Source organism: Bison bison, unplaced genomic scaffold (genome assembly GCF_000754665.1).
Source record: "Bison bison bison isolate TAMUID 2011002044 unplaced genomic scaffold, Bison_UMD1.0 scf7180017864263, whole genome shotgun sequence".
NCBI lineage: Eukaryota > Metazoa > Chordata > Mammalia > Artiodactyla > Bovidae > Bison > Bison bison.
In genome coordinates this window covers 12471571-12493336 of record NW_011494835.1, presented here as the reverse complement: position 1 = coordinate 12493336, position 21766 = coordinate 12471571, and the positions used below count along the sequence as shown (strand labels likewise).

Genomic DNA, 21766 nt, shown 5'->3' with positions numbered 1-21766 from the left:
CAAACTTTTTTGGATCAAATCATTTTTCTGTCTTTTTAACCCACTCTGTGCTTTAAAACAGGTTTATGACTGGTGACATTACCCACAGTATATTTAAGACTACTTTTTTTAGCCTCCCTTTGGTAATTTGACAGATTCCTGTCCAGTGAGATATAACAGAAGTATACTGTGATTTTTGAAAGAGTCTTTTAAGGATCTCTTCTCCCTGTTGGTGTGATGTTGGGAACCACATGCTGAGGATATTGAAGCGACAAAGTAGAAGTTTTGGTTTTTGGAACCACTCTACCAGATCTGAACTGCTCCCTAGAGTTATCATTTACATGAGAGAGATGTTTTGTGTTTACTATTATTACTTATTACTAAAGCTAATATTAGCAAATTTATCAAACAGTGAAACTTTTTTCTCCTTCTGATGAGAAATGAAACTGATGTCTTACATTCATTGACAATGTATCACTACTTAGATCTAAATTCTAAACTAACAGCAATAATTTGGATCATCTCTAATGTTGGTTGTCTTGTATGGAAAGAGGGGTAAAGAATGTGAGAAGCTCAGCGAGTTAAGTTTTGAAACTTTGACTTCAAAAATATCCAAAATGTCAAGTTCACTAAGTCTCAATCAGACTGTTACAGCATTGTGAAATGAGTTGCTTTGCATACCCCTCATTGCCCCTACAAGAATATCAGACATAAAAATTAGAATAGTGTAGCAAACCTTTGTGTACTCATCGCCAGCTTAATTACCCGCTTGAATCTTGTTTCATCTGTCCTCCCCGCTGCTCCTCCATTCCTCATCTCCCCCCACCTTCCTGTGCCTCTCTCCCTCCCTCCTGCCCCAACCCTTCCTGTAATCTTTGGTGAAGAAACTGGATCATTTGTTCTATAGCTTCCCAGTCTGGGCTTTTCTGGTTATATTTTCTGTGGAATTAGAAGTAACAAAATTAGAATTAGATGTTCCCACCAGTACTATTAAATGGTTGGTGATGTGTTCTTTCATCAGGAAGTGGTAATGTTTGGTTAGTTGTTTGTTTATATCTTACTTCTCTAGGTTGTGACATTTTAAATTGATCTTTTTTGAGTCAAAACTGTTCTTTGCGATTTCTGGCCTTATTACTCTGAAAGGACTTCCTCAATTATATTATACTCGTGAGCTTTTGTTTTTTTTTTCCTTGTGAGAGTCAGGCATGACTTAGCGACTGAACAACAACTTGGAATACCAGTTGTTAACACTTAAAATTGTATGTTGTGTGTCTTTCCCAATGACTGTAAACCACATGAGAACAGGGAATATGTCTGTATACTGGGTATGTTTACCAGCCAGGGTAGTGATAAATAAAATTGTTATTTTATTTAAAAATAAAACGCACAATAAATGGCAGTTATTTGCAGGAAAAAAGGGTTTTTGCTTTTTAACTTTCACAGTTTTATTTTATTTGGGGAGTTACTAGTTTTTAGTGAAAAGAGCATAGACTGGAGTCTTTTTATCCTGCTTTGTAACCTTGGGAATTGAGCCTTGATTTATTCATCCGGAACTGGTGGACTGATCTTGAATTTGTTGTGGGGACTTAATGAGTCTTACCTAGCAGTCTCTGCCACATACAAAGCACACACTGTATGTTTCTTTTTTTTCTTCCTGGCTATTCTTGTTGGTTCTCTCTCACACATACATATCACAAACACATACCCCATAATAGACATGAGGTTGTTTTGGGGCGTTCCATTAAATAAAAATACTGTAATTAAAAGTTCTAGTAGAACCTCCTTAAAATCTTCAAGGCACTGATTCCTACACATCTGGTTCTTTATGTGTAAATCTTTTCCCTGAAAGTACCAAATGGAAGGTTACATTGTGATTATGAATGTATGTTGTCCTTGTGAAAATATAAAGTAGTGTGCAAATGACTTCGTATTTCACAGTGCTATTTTTTGGCATGCTGCATCTTTGTTTTGTTATGTTTTTTATTCCTGCAGTACAGTAATAATATGGCTTTGGGACAGATTAAAAATTTCATTTCTTACCAACTAAGTTAGATATAAAAAATGTATTAATATAAACTATTATTTATGAAATTTTCTCAGCATATCCTTTACTAAATTTCTATTGCTTGAGCTTTTCTGTGAACTTAGAAATATTGTGATAACAGGGATTATTTAGAGTTGTTAATGAGATTCTTGTTACACTTGAAAAAATATTCCAAGTAAGATGTCATGAGTCAAAATCGTGTGGTTTTATCTTGATAAGATGGTTTTAGTTTAGTTAGCTTTATTCTGTTCTGAATTTTGTTTGTTTGTTTGTTTTTTTGTCCAACAAACAGTTTTCAAATAGCTACTGGGATTTTTTTCTAATCGTTTACACTAAAAATATTTTTTTACAGTTTTTCAGGGTATATTTTTCAGCTCTGTGGAAAAATTCTAATTCTGTTAAAACTTCTACATTGTGCAGTAGTCAGTATCTCCTTTAGAAAAATAAATACGAATATATTTTGAAAGAAATTCTGAGTTTTCACACAAAACCATTTATCCAAGTCTTGTGTTGAAATTGATATTATTTTTAAGTTTAATCAAACTATCGAATTGGTCACAGCTAACTTTTAATTCAGGCAGTATCTTCCAAGTATTAGTCTCAGTTTAGGGTAAAATATCAAGGGACAATATCAATAATTGGAGTTTTTGAAAGCTTGAGGGGTTGTACTTAGATAGGGAAAAGTATGTTTCAGAAAAATTAATCATATAGTCATATGACTGTATGTCATATTCATAGGAAGTGACAAAAATAAGAGATCTGGTCTGAGGTTATTACATTTGGTATTGTTACCTTTGGTAATAGAAATGAATTGAGTTTTAAAGGCAAAAAAATGACTGATAGGAGACATTAACAATTACGTTAGAGTTTCTCCCATAAGAGAACAGCTACTAGAATCAAAGTAACAAGCTTGGGATTCTGTATTTTGAAGAGAAAGGTGTATTTTATTTCAACATGATGAGTTTAAGATGGCAGTGAGATTTATCAAAGAGAAATATGATAATGAAAATGCCTATTGTCTTTGCACTTGATTAAGGAAGGTCATTAATAAGAGTTTAAGAAACTTTTTTCCATCACAGAGAAAAATTGAGATTGACTCTCCGTTTGACTCTAGATCTGAACTGTTAAATTATTTTTCTTTTCATGCCATAGTTCACAAAGATGTCCAAAACGAATGGCTTATCAGAAGATTTGATATGGCACTGTAAAACACTGATTCAAGAAAGGGATGTAGTTATAAAGCTTATGAACAAATGTGAAGACATTTCAAATAAACTGACAAAACAAGTTACCATGCTCACTGGAAATGGAGGTGGATGGAACACAGAGCAACCCTCCATTCTAAACCAAAGGTAACACTTGTATGCACCTATTTATTGTCTTATCTCAGTTGTGTAAGTTGTTTTTTTTATTTCTATATTGTGCCTAGGAAACTTAACTGTGGAAATAATAGGAAAACTAATGTCAAAAGGAAAAACCAGGGTTTCCTAAAATGGTACATGAGTGGTGTGTGAATTCTTTTCCATTGATCTCCTCTCCCCTTCTCAGTCAGGATATCTTCCTCCATTATCACATTGTAAGTTAGAGGGAAAAAATATGGTCTTACATAACCTATGTTTTCCTTGTGATAACAGATAATTTCTTATACAGTCACATAACCTGAAAAGGTGGTTTTAGCTACCTCTTTACTTAATTTAGGGCTTCGAAGAGTCAGCTACTGAATTCTATCAATGTAAGAATTTGTCTTAGTTCAATTTCTTTTTAATCCTGAATGAAATGATTAAAATAATCTATATATGTCATTAAATGTTTTAAATGCTTTCAGAAGCCCAAATTTTTAAATCTTTTTGAGGTAAAAACACATAAAAAATGAAAAGGATACTTCTATTAAATAGATTATGTAAGGAAAAGTGATTTTAAAAAAAATACAAGAAGTATATTCCCCCACCTGCTGCTGTCAGTAAAATACCTTGTCAGAATTCTTGCAAAAAATAAGCACTAAAGTATTTTCACTAAAAAAAATTGTCCAACAACCAGAACATAACTAACACAATATTTTGTAATTGTGAACATCCCTACTTTGCATGATGTTGGGATATGGTGGGCACACGGTTGTTTTGAACTTCCTTTAAAAGTTTATTTTTAAGTTGTCTGGAAACCTAGAACTGTTCAGAATGCTTCCATTTTAAAAAAAGTATACAATCGTTTACTGTGATAATACATACAGAGGCAGAAACACAGAAACAGTTGAGGTTTCCAAGATCAGAGCCTAGTTAGAATTACTTTTGGTATATCCATACTCTGCAGTGTTATGTAATTTTTTAAATGAATTATTTCTGTTTGGAATATTTCTGGTAGATATATAATAAGATTAACAGCAGGGCCTCATAAAAATTAATTACCTTCATTGGTGATTTTATATACTTCTGATATTTTACTAAGTTAATGATCAAAGCATATTTGCTGATCATTGGTTAATTAAAAATCAAGATAAGAAAAAAAAAATCAGGATATGGTTACTGGCCTTTAATAGTAAGCTACAATCTTTTCTGTGCCCTTCTAGGGTGCTATGGGATGGTGTAGGGAAACGTGATGCACTTCCCACAAAGAAGCTCTTTTCTCTGTTGCATAGAAAGAACTAAGACCATGTCAGCAAATTCATCTCCTAAAAGTGTAGTTGGAGCTGCTCCTTCTTGTTCTACAGCATTGGATATGGGGAGTTCTTCACTCTACAAGGCTTACCCAGTTGAGTCAACTTTATCGTAATTTGGATTTTAAAAAATCAAGTGCTTTATTGCATCACTTAAAAAATTTCTCTATTAAACCCACATCCACAAAGTCCTATCACTTGTAAATAGTATGATCAGGTAATAAAGCTATCCTTTCCATTAGACTGAAGACTTTTTTATGAAATATTGAACAGATGAGAAAAATAGTTTATTTTTTTTTTAGGTGCTTATTGGATCTAGTCCAAAGTACAGCTTCTGAAAACCTGTACAGATAGTCTAGAGTTTATTTAGATACACTTCTAGGGGGTGAAATTTATTGTCTTGGCTTTTGTTTTAGCCATTGTAAGTTACACAAGCAACTTGCAGACTTTTACTTGGTATACTGGCCAAGCATAATGGCTGCTTAGTATAGAAACATTTAAAGTACTTTCCTTGCCTTGGGAAAGGATTTACTAGCACCGAAGAAAATATTACGCAATCCTGATGAATAACCCGTTATGCTTTTGCTTAACAGAATGAATTCTTTGTAGTTAAGTTTATTTTGAAGCAAAATTTTGTTAACTATTTTCCTATTATGAATTTATAAGAATTATAACAGAAAAAGAACCTTTTAGAGATAAAAGAAAATACAGACATAGTGTAACTATGACATATTTTTAACTGTGTAACCTGTTAAAGTCCTGGCAAGAGAAAAAATTCTCATATGTATCTAAAAACCATTAACATTCATAATCATTATTTTGAAACATCAAAATTAAAATTGCCTTAAGTTAAAATATAATAATACAGTGAGGGAAAAGTTAAAAAAACAAACCTCAGCATTACTCCTATTTTATTCCTATCATAAATGTAGCCATCTCTCAAGCTTTAGCTGTAATCAGCATTTTATCAGCTTTATACTGTTCTAACTGAAAAGATATCTCACATGTTCAGTGTAAAATAATATTTAATTATGTGTCTTTTTCTGGGCTAAATCTACTAAGATTCTTCTGATCTTGTTCATCCTCAACTTGACAGGATGATTCCATATCCTTGTTCCTAAACAGTTGCTGTGAAACCATTTGACAGTGACATCAAATGCAAATCTATACTGCAGACGTAATCCAACTAACTCAGAGTCCTATGATATAAATATTTTAGAAGCTTGGATACTGCTCTTAGTACAAACTATTATTGTGGTAGTATTTTCAGCATTCATGTTATACTTAAGGGATATAAAATTTCAACTAGCATCCCTAATCTGTTTCATATGAACTACTGCAAAAAGTTTAGCCCTCTACTTCTGCATTTTACACTTAAATTTAGCACACTGTATATACTCCAGTTTTCTATTTCAGGCCTTTCTCACCTTTCAAAATAATTTTGAAGTTAGTGTTCTCTGACAGGAAATTTAAACCCAATTTAATTTCCCTCTGAAAAGAAATCAGAGTAACTTATATCTGAAAGGATTTCCCCCCCTAACAAAACAAGTAACTTTAAACATGCTGCCTTATTTTCTTTCATGACCTCAGAAAATCTTAAAATCACTTTTTTCCTCATTGGGAGGTAAGATACAATGTAGGATAGTTATGGTCCCTTACTGAGAAGAGTTCACTTACCCACTTCACAAGGTCCAGGCTATACTTCATACCATTCAGATAACCCTGAGCAATTTATATTCTTACCTGTAAACTTGTGGTTGGGGTTCATATGCAGTCGAAAGTTTTTAGAAAATGTTGAAATGTCAAAATTAATGGGAGATGTAATTGTATAGCAACTAAATACTAGTGACTGACAAAGACTATAGCTGCCCTGTTTTAAAACTTGTCTTAACAAGTGAATTGAAAAATGTTTACCAAAACTGCATTTTCAGTGATCCTTCTGCTTTCTGAAAAGATTTGTGTTGTGGGCAGCAGTGCTGCAACAGACAGTTGCTTGTAATTTAGATAATTTAGTTACTTGTAATTTAGATAAATTGAGCAGAAGAGCAAATACACACATACATGTACTCAATAAAGGTATTTAATGTCCTGATCAGAACAACTACTATAGCTGCTTTATGAATGTGAATGAAACAATTGTATTTGAATGGGAAATTCAATGTAGTAGGTGATTCTCAATCTCATCACTTTTTAAAAATTTTATGTATAGTCAAGAATATTTTAATAGACTCATTTCTCAACATGTGTTAGTGATGCATAGATTCAGTCACTTTTGTTTGTTAAAAATATTTTTTGGCTATTTGTGATCAGTTTACATTGAGATAGCATATTGGCTCTTGGCATGTGTTTAGAAGTGATGTAATGTGCCTACCTTTGGAGAAGGCGATGGCACCCCACTCCAGTACTCTTGCCTGGAAAATCCCATGGACGGAGGAGCCTGGTGGGCTGCAGTCCATGGGGTCGCTGAGGGTCGGACACGACTAAGCGACTTCACTTTCATTTTTCACTTTCATGCATTGGAGAAGGAAATGGCAACCCACTCCAGTGTTCTTGCCTGGAGAATCCCAGGGATGGGGGAGCCTGGTGGGCTGCCGTCTGTGGGGTCGCACAGAGTCGTACACAACTGAAACAACTTAGCAGCAGCAGCAGCAGCAATGTGCCTACCTTATCGAGTTTTTCATCATTTTCATGGAATGTGAACCTTGATATGTAGGGGATGACTAAGACGTTAGGAATGACTCAGAAAAATAATAGAAAGTTCAATTTAAAAATACAAAGTCCTGACTGTAGAGTAGGTGGGTCAGAAAGAGAAAACTTTCATATTTGCTGTTTAGTGATTGAAGGCAGAGCTCTGGATGAGACCTGGATTGAATACCAGCTCTACTCTACCAACTGTAGACACAGATCTGGATAACTGTGACCTTAGGAAGTTACTTAACTTCTTTGAATCCCAGGGAGGATTTCTTATCTGTAAATGGAGATGATTATAGTAATAGTACCTACTTTATAATGTAGGTTAAATAAAGTAATAATGCATGTAAAGCCCATAGTAGAGTGTCTTGAGTCCAGTATTAGCATTTATTCTGACTACCAGTATAGTAGAATTTATTTGGATCTGAAAAATTGAAATACCTTCGATAGTATATTCTACTTATTATTACTTTTCTAATGGCATAGAAATAGTATTGGCCAAGAAGACCAAAGACATTTTAAGAAATGAACTGTAAAGGCTTCAGCAACACTGCTGACTTTTTTCTACCTCTACTTTTAATTTTTTCAGTTGAGAAATGTTTTGCAGATTGCACACCCCACAGTTGAAGAATAGGTTCTGATTTAAGATGGATACCTTTCTGCCTTACCTCTTTGACCCCTGTTCTAGTTAAAGTGTCTGGATTTCAGAATCTGACCCATTAACCATTTATCATACCCATGGCTGTGTCTAGACACATTCCCTATGTGCAGATAGGATATGTGCAACAGAAATTAAAGGGACAGAATAAAAACTGTAGAATGAGGAGCATGGCCTTGTCTTAAGTTTTTATGTTAATGTGGGGTTTAAGCTGCCCTCGAGAGTATAAGAATATGCTTTTGAGTGAGAGAGACTTTCTGGGTTAAAATTTTATCCATGAGATTTTGCTTTGTAGTTATGCAGCCTCAGGCAAATTGCTGAGCCTCAGGTTTTTTCATCTGTTAAAATGATGATAGCCTACCTCTATGAATGAGGTGATACCTGAAAATGATATTTTTGTGTATCTGTGTATATAATAGATGTTCAGTAAATACTAGTTTTTAACAACTTGAACTTTGAGAAAAAACTGTTGTTTTCGTCTGCTGTAACCCTTCCATGTTATCTTTCAAGAAAGTTAATCCCAGGGATTAATCTGTTATGTGTTCACAAATTAAATAACATTTTGACACTTGCCTGCTGTTTTCTATTCATTGGTATTTATTGACGCCTAGCAAGTTTACATTTATACATAGTTCAAACATAAATACACAATGCATACATGCTCTATAATTATATATATCAGCGACATTAAAGGTGATTGGCATTCATTCAGAAAGTGTTTATTAAATCAGCCTGGCAAAGTAGCAAATTATGCTTATGTTTTTGTTCTGATACTTTTAAGTTCCTTAGTGTGCTAATACTCATTCATATGAATGCATTTTTCTAATATAAATGTTAGCTTTGTAATATGTTACCATAGTTAATAGTCTGATTGTTTATGTAATTAATTTCGTAGCATTACGTTTTAACTGAATACGACAATACCTTTTGTAATTCTTATTGCCAGAAGAAGTAAGTCAACAAATACAGAATAAAATTTGAGAGACTTTTTAAAACGTATTATGTTTTGGGTTCATTTTCTTAAGTGTAAATAGCTTTTATTAATAACTGTAAGTTAAAAGGTAAGACCACACCTAGATACTTTCCTTTTTGTGTACATTGTAGACCTAAATTGCATCTCAGAAAACTAGTAGAGAAAGTTAATAGAATTATAAAGCTATAACATTCGGTAACTCTCTCTTTACCAGTTTGTCACTCAAGCCCTATCAGAAGGTTGGTTTGAATTGGCTGGCCCTGGTACATAAACATGGACTTAATGGCATTTTGGCAGACGAAATGGTAAGTAGTACTCTATTTCTAGGATATACTATTAGTAGGCATCCTTGCTGTCATTTAAAAAATGAAAATTTCCCTTGGACCCTGTTAGTTTACTGCTCTTAGCAAAGTATAAGGCCACTTGCCCTTCTCAGTTTTCGATTGCTTATGTGAGTTTTAGCCTCCTTACTTCCTCTCAGAAATGAAAATAGGTTTTTTGTCTTTCTCATCAAATTAATAAATATATATTTTAAAAATTAGATGTTACATAAAAATACATAGGAAAAAAAACAATATCACACATAATCCTATCACCTTAAATATTTATTTTGCTGTATCTTTCCAGATTATTCTGCAGATGTGTTTGAATGCATCGTACATATATATACATGTACATATATATATTATACTAAAAGAGATTTTAATGCATGTGCTTTTCTATAGCTGCCTTTAAAATTGATCATAGATACTTGTCCTTGTCAGTAAGTAAATCTACACATTTATCATCACCATCATCTCAGCCATTTTACTTTTATTAGAGATCTCTGAGTTTCTGTTCTTTTCCCAATCACATTTTACTTGAAGGTAAGCTTAGGAAGTTCATTACAGCCAATAGTCCAAGTATTGTCATGTAGAAACTTGACCTTTAATCTAACTTTTACCTTCCTTCTGCCAACTATACTTTTTAAAAAGTGTTTATTAAAAAATGAATCATGTTCAGTGGAGAAAATGTTTATTGAATATATATGTATTAAGTTGTGGTGGGGGTGGTGTTCACTCTCTTCAATCACGTCCGACTGTTTGTGACACCATGGACTGCAGCACGCAGGCTTCCCTGTCCTTCACTGTTTCTTGGAATTTGCTCAAACTCATGTCTGTTGAGTCAAGGATGCCATCCAACCATCTGATCCTCTGTCTTCAATCTTGCCTAGCATCAGGGTCTTTTCCAGTGAGTCAGCTCTTTTACACTGTGTAGAGTTTCAAAATAAAAACAAAGATAATCTTTGTCCTCTATTTCGCTTCTAGTAAAATAATCGTCAGTATTTTAAGACAATTCCTACATGTACCTCATACTTTTGTTAAAACATAGAAATGATTTAGAATAGTGAATAATATATGCGGGATTTAAAAATAATTAGAAGTTATATATAGTATATAGAATAGTACAATTGTGGAAACTGGACTTGGAAATCAAGTCTGGGTTCTGGGTCTACATTTGTCTTTCATGGGCCGCCTGACCTTTACCAAATGACCTAATCTCTCAAGACTGAAGTTAATAAAGCATAAGTAATTCCTATATCATTTATATTTGGTATCGATGAGATATATTATGTGGAACTGTTTTTGTATCCTGTAAAGTACAATATTTATGATAAGGTAGTGTCTGCTAGGGCTTCCCTAACAAAATATTAAAGACAGGGAGACTTAAACAACAGAAATTTCTCTTAGTTCTGGAGACTGGAAGTCTAAAATCGAAGTGTTGGCAGGTTTGGTTTCACCAGAGGCTACCGTCTGGTTTGTAGATAGACACATTGCTGTGTCCTCACATGGCTTTTCCTGTGGGCACATTCAGTCTCTTCTTAAAGATTAGGGTTGGGCCCTTACCCTTATGACTCTATATTTAACTTATCTCTTTAAAGGCTTTATCTCCAAAAATCTTAACATTGGGAATTAGGACTCAACATGTAAATTTGGGGTTGGGAGCAATTCAGTTCCTAACAGTTGGCAATGTTTAGCTCTCCTGAGGAGCTGTTCTTCCTCTAGCTTTTTTTTGGAGAAGGAAATAGCAAACCACTCCAGTACTGTTGCCTGGAAAATCCCATAGCCGGAGGAGCCTGGTAGGCTACAGTCCATGGGGTCAGTCGGACACGACTGAGCGACTTCATTTGCACATTTCACTTTCATGCATTGGAGAAGGAAATGGCAACCCACTCCAGTGTTCTTGCCTGGAGAATCCCAGGGACGGGGGAGCCTGGTGGGCTGCCGTCTATGGGGTCGCACAGAGTCCGACACGACTGAAGCGACTTAGCAGCAGCAGCCTTTTTTTAATATAATACTTCATTGACGTGCATACAAATGTTCAACTTAGTGACTTTTTACATGTATGTACACCCACGTGACTGCCTCTCGATCAACATTTCCATCATCCCAGAAAGTTGCATTATGCTCCTTTTCAGTCATAAACACCACCGTTATTCTGACACCTATCACAGTACAATAATTTTTTTTTCTGATTTCTGAACTTTGTATGAATAGATCCATACAACATATAGTGTTTAAATAGTTTCTGGTTCATTTGGTACATAATAACATTACTAAGATTAATCCATGCTCTTCCATGTATTAGTGGTTTGGTGGTGGTGGTTGCTTTTTACCCACTCTCCTGGCAGTTTAGATTATTTCCAGGGTGTGGTTATTATAATAAGAGTGCATCAGTATTCTTACCCAAGATTTTTCATAGACATATGCTCTCATATCTCTTGAATATATTCTTAGGAGTAAAATTGCTAAGTAATAGGATGGGTATATATTCAACTCCAGTTACTCAATGGAACGCTGTTTCTATCAATCCAGTATGTATTAAATGGTTGCTTTATATTAACAGTTACCAAAATTATATTCTTTATATGCAAGCAGAGGTCTTTCATATTAGTGTGTATCACATATTAACAAGCAGTTAAAATACATCCCACTCTTTAAGTTGTAGTATCACTTGGAGATTATGATCTGTTTTTTGGTTATTGAGAACTAAGAATACAGTAGAGTTACATTGTGGGGAATCATAAATAAATAAAACCAGAAATATTCTTTTTTCTTTCATTTTCCCAGTATTTATTTGAGTCTTTTGTTTGATTTTACATTTAATATGTTTTCTTTTAAACTTTTATTTTAGGGCCTGGGAAAAACTATTCAAGCTATTGCATTTCTGGCTTACCTCTATCAGGAGGGTAATAAAGGTCCTCATTTGATTGTTGTTCCAGCATCAACTATAGGTTTGTAATACTGTGGACAATTTTACTTGACTAAATAGTGTTTTATATGAAGGGAAGAAAAACTGTGTGTGTGTGTGTGTGATTTCTTAGTTTGTGGAGGTGGATGTTCATTTTTGTGGTTTCCTTATAACTTTTCTCCCTTTGCATATGTGTGTTATTATACTGGAAGTCTTTTTAAAGAAAATAACTCAGTATAAGTAAGTTATTCAGCTTATAAATTATTACAGATCAAATATCATTTGAAAAGATTGTTTTCGTAATACTTTTAAATTGTTTCATGAGTAATTAATTTAAGGGAAGCTAAGTGAGCTCAACATTCAGAAAACAAAGATCATGGCTTCCGGTCCCATCACTTCATGGGAAATAGATGGGGAAACAGTGGAAACAGTGTCAGACTTTATTTTTCTGGGCTCCAAAATCACTACAGATGGTGACTGCAGCCATGAAATTAAAAGACGCTTACTCCTTGGAAGGAAAGTTATGACCAACCTAGATAGCATATGACCAACCTAGTAAAGCAGAGACATTACTTTGCCAACAAAGGTTCATCTAGTCAAGGCTGTGGTTTTTCCTGTGGTCATGTATGGATGTGAGAGTTGGACTGTGAAGAAGGCTGAGCGCCGAAGAATTGATGCTTTTGAACCATGGTGTTGGAGAAGACTCTTGAGAGTCCCTTGGACTGCAAGGAGATCCAACCAGTCCATTCTGAAGGAGATCAGCCCTGGGATTTCTTTGGAAGGAATGATGCTAAAGCTGAAACTCCAGTACTTTGGCCACCTCATGCGAAGAGTTGACTCATTGGAAAAGACTCTGATGCTGGGAGGGATTGGGGGCAAGAGGAGAAGGGGAAGACAGAGGATGAGATGGCTGGATGGCATCACTGACTCAATGGATGTGAGTTTGAGTGAACTCCGGGAGTTGGTGATGGACAGGGAGGCCTGGCGTGCTGCGATTCATGGGGTCACAAAGAGTCGGACATGACTGAGCTACTGATCTGATCTGATCTGATCTGAAGTGATTTAAACTTATAATTAAACATTTATTAAGTGAGAAATATGCAATTCATCCCAATTCAAATTACTGTTTCATTCTTTTTCAATTCATTGTAGACTGGAGTCAGAGAATGTATGTATGAATGTACCCTACCCCCCCAAAAAAAGAAATGTCAAAATTAGAAATTAATAAGCATCTGTAAATATAATGATTGGGCTTCTGCTCTTTATTTTGATGCCACCTGAAAATCACAGGGATAAAATTGTGAAGAGTCTGTGATTTTTCAAAATCATCTTCTGTTACTTTTTAAAAGAATTTCCTGGTGGAACTTGTTAGACTTTAGTGTTCATTTCATTGCACACATATATCCTGTTGTAGCAGATGCAAGTAATATCTCTTTTGTCTCATAGATAACTGGTTAAGAGAAGTTAATTTATGGTGCCCCACTTTAAAGGTGCTCTGTTACTATGGTAAGAGTATGTCATTATTCTCTTAACTTTGGAAATTTCTTTAAAATCTTAACATACAGTTAAGTACAATAAATCAATTTGTATGTTTCATCTTTAAATTCTAGGTTCTCAAGAAGAACGTAAACAGATTAGATACAACATTCATAGTAGATATGAAGAATACAATGTAATCGTGACCACGTAAGTATTGAGAAAAAAAAATTGGAAGAAAAAAAATGGATAGCCACCAAATCTTTTTTTAAAAATGTTTTTAAAATAGTAGTAAAATGAAATAAAATTTATGCTAAGGACTATGAAACAAAAGTAATATAATGAGTTATGTTGAAGATTTACGCATTTTTCAGTTTGGTGTGTAGTACCATAATAACACTTTTTAATTAATTCTGTAGGAGACCATGATTAAAAGAATTCATCCAGAATTCATCTTTTCTTAATAAAAGAGACTCCATTTTCATATATAGTCTTGTACTGCTAGCTGCTATTAATTGTTATTTCTTGGATTCACTCTACCAGTTTAATATAATGAACAACTAAGCACAGAACATTATGTTCTTAACAGAAATGTCTTAGCTTCATGTTTGTTTGTTTTTTTTTCCCTACTGCTTCTTAAGATGTAACAGTTCATAAAGCAAAGTGTGTGATAATTGCAGATCACATATAAATTGTACCCAAATTGGCCTCTTCTAGATGTGTAGAGGTTGTCTAATTACAACACATAAATTGTCTTTTAACTGCATATTGCAGCTTTTGTAACTTGGTTACATGTGCATCATCCTCCCTGGTAGCTCAGATGGTAAAGTATCTGCCTGCAGTGCAGGGAACCTGGGTTCGATCCCTAAATCAGGAAGGTCCACTGGAGAAAGGAATAGCTACCCACCCTAGTATTCTTGCTTGGAGAATTCCATGGACAGAGGAGTCTGGCAGGCTCTAGTCCATCGGGTCGCAAAGAGTCAGACACAACTGAGTGACTAACATATACACACTTACATGTACATCGGTAATTATTGGATATAAGTGCATCAGTACTTATTTGAGTACCAGCTATGTTAGGTACTAGCTATTAAAAATATATAAATAAAAATAATTTTTTGAAACATTAATCTCACATGAGTTCATGCTTTTAAAGGTTTATTCTTAGAGACTGATTTTTTCTTTTGGTGACAGGTATAACTGTGCCATCAGCAGTTCTGATGATCGTAGTCTGTTTCGTCGGCTGAAACTGAATTATGCAATTTTTGATGAGGGCCATATGCTGAAGAATATGGGCTCCATCCGCTACCAGCACCTTATGACAATTAATGTAAGAGAATGTTCTCTGAATTTTTCCAAGTATGATAAAATTTTAGATTTTGTGTGTGTGTGTGTGTGTGTATGGTATCTTAAATTAGGGATCAGTAAACTTTTTCTGTATAGGACCAGATAAGTAACTTTTCATGCTCCATGAGCCATTCTACTATGGCTCCATGAGCCATAGCTACTATCACTTGTTTTTTGCTTTTTATTTTTTTAAACCCTTTAAAAATGTAAAAACCATTCTTAGCTCATGAGCTTCAGTTTGCCAACCTTTGTACTATAGGATAAACTTTATGGATATCAGATGTAATCTATCTTCTTTCATTGCTTCATAGAAAAGTAATGTGGGAACATGAGTTAGCCACTTATAAACTATTTTATATATTCTACCTTTAAGTACAATAGATGATAATTTTTTAGAATTACTTATCTTTCATCACAGAATATTTTATTACTAATAATGATTTTAATTTTTTTCTCCTCCACTGAGGGAGATAACCAAAAAGTATATAAATATTTTTTTCTTTTAAGGCAACACTAATCTAAACTTTATCTTTGTTCATAGGCAAATAACCGTCTGCTGCTCACAGGCACACCTGTGCAAAATAACCTGTTAGAACTCATGTCGCTGTTGAATTTTGTTATGCCACATATGTTCAGTAGTAGCACCAGTGAAATACGAAGAATGTTTTCTTCTAAGACAGTAAGCATAAATTCATATTTTTTTCTCAAATGTCTTACTTTGTGTTTTATCTGGACCATTTTTTAATTTTGTCTTTTTTCTTGTTTTCATCAGAGATGTGTGCTTATGAAATAAGTTTAAGTGGTTGATATCCCTGTATTTGGATGAGTTGGGAAGTCAGCCAAAATACAATGGGAAGTAAACTGGAGGCTTCTATAATCATTGTCTGAAAGTTTTGGTTTTTAATATCCTGATTTTCTGAATCATCATTTCAAATTAGTGGATAGCTCAGATATTTAATATGTGGAGAAAGTTTGATCATGTCATCTTCTTTTTTAAAATTAGGTAAATTAGCATTTTTTTTAATAGGTAAACTATAAAGCCAGGCAAGATAGAATATCCCAAAAATTCATATACTGGGAGATATGTTTTGCATTAAGACTCCATAAAAGTCACAATAAAGAAATCTTATTTAGAAGAAAATATGGTTAATTTTTTCCCTGTTACTTAGAAAAAGTGAGAGTGTAGTTTTCAGGAACTCTGATTTTCCAGCACAACAATGTTTATATAGGTTCTTGACACTCTCCCAAATCACATGTATTTTACGAGAATTTTCTGATAATCTTCTACTGCCAGCTGTCTTTCTGATTTCACTAATGTAGTCCCTCCCACTTGGTGGTCTTAGCAGATCATAGGATATGGAGGATTCCTTTAAAATCTTAGAATAAAAATCCTCTTCTCCAAAATTAACAGGTTTTGGCTAGGAACTACCCTATTTCTGTAGACTAATTATTTGCATCACCTGCACTAGCTTTCTTTGGGGGCCATTTTCCACAAATAGATAACAAACAAGTTTCTACTTCTCTCTCTCTTTACCTCCACCCAAACTCCCTTAAATACATACACATCTTTTTAAGAGAGTTATCTGTGTGATCAGTAATGACTCCTCAGTTAATAACTTCTGAACAGTGTCCTAGTGCAGTTCAGTTTCATTACCTCCGGAGAGTACCTGATTTGTCACAACACCTGCAAGTACATGTGGAGTCTTAAGAGCCATACGTCAGCCCAGAATTCAAGTTCCGTCTAGAATGAATTGAATTTCTATGGGAAACAACTCAATGTAGTGAGGGAGAGTTTCATGTTGTGTAATAACTTTAAAATGTCATGTTCTTACTTTACTTAGAAACCAGCAGATGAGCAAAGTATATATGAAAAGGAGAGAATAGCACATGCAAAACAAATTATAAAACCATTTATTCTCAGAAGAGTAAAAGAAGAGGTAACTCTTATCTGTGTATTTTTATTATGATTGGTTTTAAAATCTTTTCTACTCTTTATTTGAATGATCTGCTTAAACTGTTTTCCTTTCACAGGTTCTCAAGCAGCTGCCCCCCAAAAAAGATCGAATTGAGTTATGTGCAATGTCAGAGAAGCAGGAACAACTCTATATGAATCTCTTCAACAGATTGAAAAAGTCTATCAATAACATGGGTATAACCTTATTTTCACAGTTTTATGTAAAGAATAATCCTGTACTGGGACTGTTTTTTTGTTTAATCGTATGATAGTGGGATTTGCTTTTTTTTTTTAAGTTGCAATTTGAAGAAATAGTTTTAAAACCTTTTGTTTGCATTGAGATGTATTTCAGCAAACAGCCATCAACTTGTTTTTTTTTTTTTTAATGTGTACTTTTGGATCACAGAAAAAAATACAGAAATGTGCAATGTCATGATGCAATTGAGAAAAATGGCCAATCATCCTTTATTACATCGCCAATATTACACAGCTGAAAAACTCAAGGAAATGTCTCAGCTTATGCTAAAGGTAAGGATTTTGTATGCTAACAGTAAGCTTTATTAGCACTATTAAGCTTTAGATTCATTGTTAGTCTAAAAGTCAGACCATTGAACCTAATAAGGGTATTAACCCTTTAACCAAATATTTAAGAAAAACATTTTTAAGACAAAGTTGAAAACAATTAGGAGACATAAGAGCCAAGAAGGATTGACAGTCTACATCAAGAGTCAGCCAACTATGACCACAAGGCCAAATATGACAGTAGCTATGTTTACAAATAACGCTTTGTTCGAACACAGCCATATGCTTTTGTATCTGTGTTTTATATTAAACTCGTGGAAAATGTTAGACATGTAAAAGTAGAGAGAATTGTGTAATGAAAGCTTCTACCTGTGTAACGTTCACCCATATTTTACAGTTATCATCTGGAAGGAGATTGCTCTCTCTTGTTTCACCTAGAATCCTCCCCAGGATTATTTTGAACCAAATTCTAGACATTATTTCAACTGTAAATATATCAGTATATTATCTCTAAAACAGTAAGAACTTCTTATCTGTATTATAGCTAAAAAATAATTATTAATTTCCTTTGCCAAATCTGTTGCACTGAAATACCTAATGATTTAGATATTCTATCTGATCTGAACAATTTTTTTAGATTGTTCTAATCATATTATAAATTATCTTCATTTTGAGGTGTATATTGTTTTGTTTTATTTTGAGGAACCTACACATTGTGAGGCTAACCCTGACCTGATCTTTGAAGATATGGAAGTTATGACAGACTTTGAATTACATGTACTTTGTAAACAGTATCGACATATTAATAACTTCCAGTTAGACATGGACTTGATTTTAGATTCTGGAAAATTCCGAGTTTTAGGATGCATCTTGTCTGAATTGAAGCAGAAGGTACTAAGAAGAATATTTCTCCCTTATATGTTTTCCCAGTTAGTTCAGCTACTTTAAAATAGTTCTGGCATGATTTGACTTTCTTGAGGTTTTAGCCTATGTTCTGCATTCTTCTAGAAATTAATGTTTTGAGCATTTTTTGGATGTATTTGGGCATGTTTTCCTGATTACTTTTCCTCCATCTAATAGAAGTTAGTAGAATGTATTTATATTTTTTAAATAATCTTGTCATTATTTCATAGGTGACATTGTATATAATTGCTTCAAAATTAGTATTTTGAAGGTACATGGTAACATAAATTAATCCTTATATGTGAGCATTAACATAAATTAATGCATAATGTTTACATGTGAAATAGCTTAGATTTGTAAGATCACAATCTAATTAGTATTTTTTGTAGCTATTCCCATTAATTAGTCTTAAAAATCAATTTTAGGTCCAAAGTTTAGAAGATAATATAATCTAAAATAAGAAATTTATCTTAGCTATGACTACTTGATTATTATTGTTATTATTAAAGAGGCAGTTTTTCATTAGATAATTATTTTATTTTTATGTACCTAACTAATATATGTATTTCCACAGGGTGATAGAGTTGTATTATTTAGTCAATTTACCATGATGCTGGATATTTTAGAGGTTCTCTTAAAACATCATCAGCATAGGTACCTCAGATTAGATGGGAAGACTCAGATTTCTGAAAGGTTGGTATACTTTGGTTTCAGAAAATCTCTACCTTACTCTCAAATAAGAGTAAATGTTAGAATTTTAAATGTCTAGAGCTTTTCATAGAATTGTATATTGCTTTGAGTCTTATGTTTGGTTACTTTAGATCATTCATTACCTTAAGATGAGGAAAATTTAATTTTTGTTCTGAACCATAGTCAAATACATTTTGAAACAACTAGTAGAGTTAGATGTATGTCAGTGCTTTTCTCTTTGAAAATCATTCCAAGTCTAAAGCACATTGTCTTTAAACCAAGATTACCTTAAAATCTTTTGTTTTGAGGGTAGTTGAGTAAGTTTGGGGTTTTGGTTGTCTTAAAAGCAGTGCTTTTTCTAGTGTGTTTAAACTGCATTATATCTTTGGTTTATTTTTTTATCAGCTAGAGTAAATTTTTTTTTCCTGCATTGAGTAGGAAGAGAAGTAATGCTAAAGAGAACAAACCATTATAGTTTTAATGGTTATAGTTTTAACCATTTTAATCTTGAAATGCATAGTTCATCAGGGATATTGTCTGTGAGTCATAACTGACTGACTCTAAGAAGGTTAAAGATCACAAAGCCGTATCAGAATTTAGAAAAGCCAAGAGTCTTTTAACAAAAGACAAAATTAATTAGGAATTAATCAAATCTGCATAGTTAAAAGTAAGAATTATTAATAGTAGGGAGATAAATGGTGTAGAAAAGAAAAATAACTAGAGTGCCAAGAGCATATATTTACATCTTGAAGTTTATTTTCCATGTGATGTGATTGCTTTCAGTTTTCATTATAAACCTTTTTGTGATATTTACCCTAATATATTTATCTTATAGGATTCATCTAATTGATGAGTTTAATACCGATATGGATATCTTTGTCTTTCTGCTGTCAACAAAAGCTGGCGGCTTAGGAATAAACCTGACTTCAGCAAATGTTGTTATACTTCATGATATTGACTGTAATCCTTACAATGACAAACAAGCAGAAGATAGATGCCATAGAGTAGGCCAGACGAAGTGAGTGTTTGCAGTTGAAATTTATTTTTAATTAAATGCCAATTTAATTTCTATAGAGTATTAGAATATGATCTGTCAGATGTCCTTTCTTAGTTTTTTGTTTTTATATTTTCAGCAAAGCAAGACCCCTGTGGTATTTTATATCAACAGTGTTGGAAATGAACTCCACTATATAACCTATTCCTATTCTAGTAATTAAAGCAGGGAATTCCCTGGAGGTCCAGGGGTTAGGACTAGGCACTTTCACTGCCAGGAGAGCGGGTTCAATCCCTGGTTGGGGAACTAGGATCCCACAAGCTACATGGTGCAGCCTAAAAAATAAAACAGAATAACCTCCCACCCCCAGTCCATATCGTTCTGCAACTAATGAAAACGAAGTCCTACCAATGGCCCAGCCCCTTTGAAAAAGATTAGTAATTGAAATAACTTCTTGTTAAGCCATGTAAGAGCCAGACACATTTGGTAGTGTGATACAGTTGCTACCTTCTTACCTCATAGGAAATAGATTATGTGAGCTGTAGGTATTTTAGGTGAAGGTTAAATTAGACATTGCTCACAGGACATAAAGAGGTGAAAATACCTATAATTCAGCTCTGTTCTCAATGTAAACAGCAAACAATCAGTCTTTGTGGGGTGTTTTACTGTATTTCCAAAAGACATTGATAAGTTCATTTGTGAACCAAATATTTATTAGTACTTATTGTAGAACTAAAACCTCCTATGTAATCCTTGTACTTTACAACACTTCCATACTTTTTGTACTAAATTATATCTCTGGGAACCTGATAAGAAAAGCATGTTCTTTGTTAAATGAAATACCTACCTGAACCCAGAATTGTTTGTTGTAATACAGTTATACCAGCAATTTTTATAGATACCTTTTTTCTTATCCTTTGGATCAGTAAGGATGTTTGAAAGTGACATGCTCAGAAAATGTCAATCTCAAGTAGTGTGAATAAAAGAATTTAAATTTATGGATGTATTCATTAAAACAATTTTCTAATTATTCTTACTGCATTCTTAAGCGATTTATGTATTTCATAGTTTATATATATCAAATAATTTTATATTAAGTAACCAGTGAACATATCTTGTGTTTTCTTTAGAGAAGTACTAGTTATAAAATTAATAGGCCAAGGGACAATTGAAGAATCCATGCTAAAAATTAATCAACAGAAATTGAAACTAGAACAAGATATGACCACAGTAGATGAAGGTAAGTTTTTTATCAGCATAAAATATGGAAAGGCGTCAATTTAGCAATAGCAGGGAGTAACAAAGATGATTTGAGTCCTTGATTGGTATGCAGATTAATGGATAGCACAGGAGAACATAAGCATACTTGTGTTAAAAGTACTGCAGTAACTAAGATCATTTTGCCAGAACTGATAAAACCACTTTGATTTTGAAAAATTCTGTCTCTTCCATTCTCAGTCTCTGACACAAAAATATCCCAGAAATAAAATTGGGTCCATAATTTTATCTGCAGTTTTATAATTCACTTACTATATTAGAAATATTTATGAATCCAAAGCACATGGCACAATATTAAGTTCTTAAGAACTCTAACATTTATATTAATTTCATTTTGACTAGCAAAATACTCATTACTCTAGAGTACAATAAAATG

The 21766-nt window shown here is 33.5% G+C and overlaps 1 protein-coding gene across 1 annotated transcript in view; it reads left to right on the top strand.

Annotated features, from left to right (window-relative positions):
• Nucleotides 1-1025: 1025 nt before the first annotated feature.
• Nucleotides 1026-21766, top strand: part of LOC104994685 (SWI/SNF-related matrix-associated actin-dependent regulator of chromatin subfamily A containing DEAD/H box 1) — a 23583-nt gene continuing 2842 nt past the window's right edge. Inside the window, exons 1-14 of the mRNA XM_010848346.1 lie at nt 1026-3375; nt 9210-9300; nt 12170-12269; nt 13673-13732; nt 13837-13912; nt 14897-15032; nt 15591-15728; nt 16891-16986; nt 17081-17198; nt 17410-17531; nt 18228-18416; nt 19003-19121; nt 19954-20136; nt 21243-21352. Coding sequence (XP_010846648.1) covers nt 3185-3375; nt 9210-9300; nt 12170-12269; nt 13673-13732; nt 13837-13912; nt 14897-15032; nt 15591-15728; nt 16891-16986; nt 17081-17198; nt 17410-17531; nt 18228-18416; nt 19003-19121; nt 19954-20136; nt 21243-21352 — 1729 coding nt within the window. The 5' untranslated portion in view covers nt 1026-3184. The remainder of the gene's footprint in view (nt 3376-9209; nt 9301-12169; nt 12270-13672; nt 13733-13836; nt 13913-14896; nt 15033-15590; nt 15729-16890; nt 16987-17080; nt 17199-17409; nt 17532-18227; nt 18417-19002; nt 19122-19953; nt 20137-21242; nt 21353-21766) is intronic.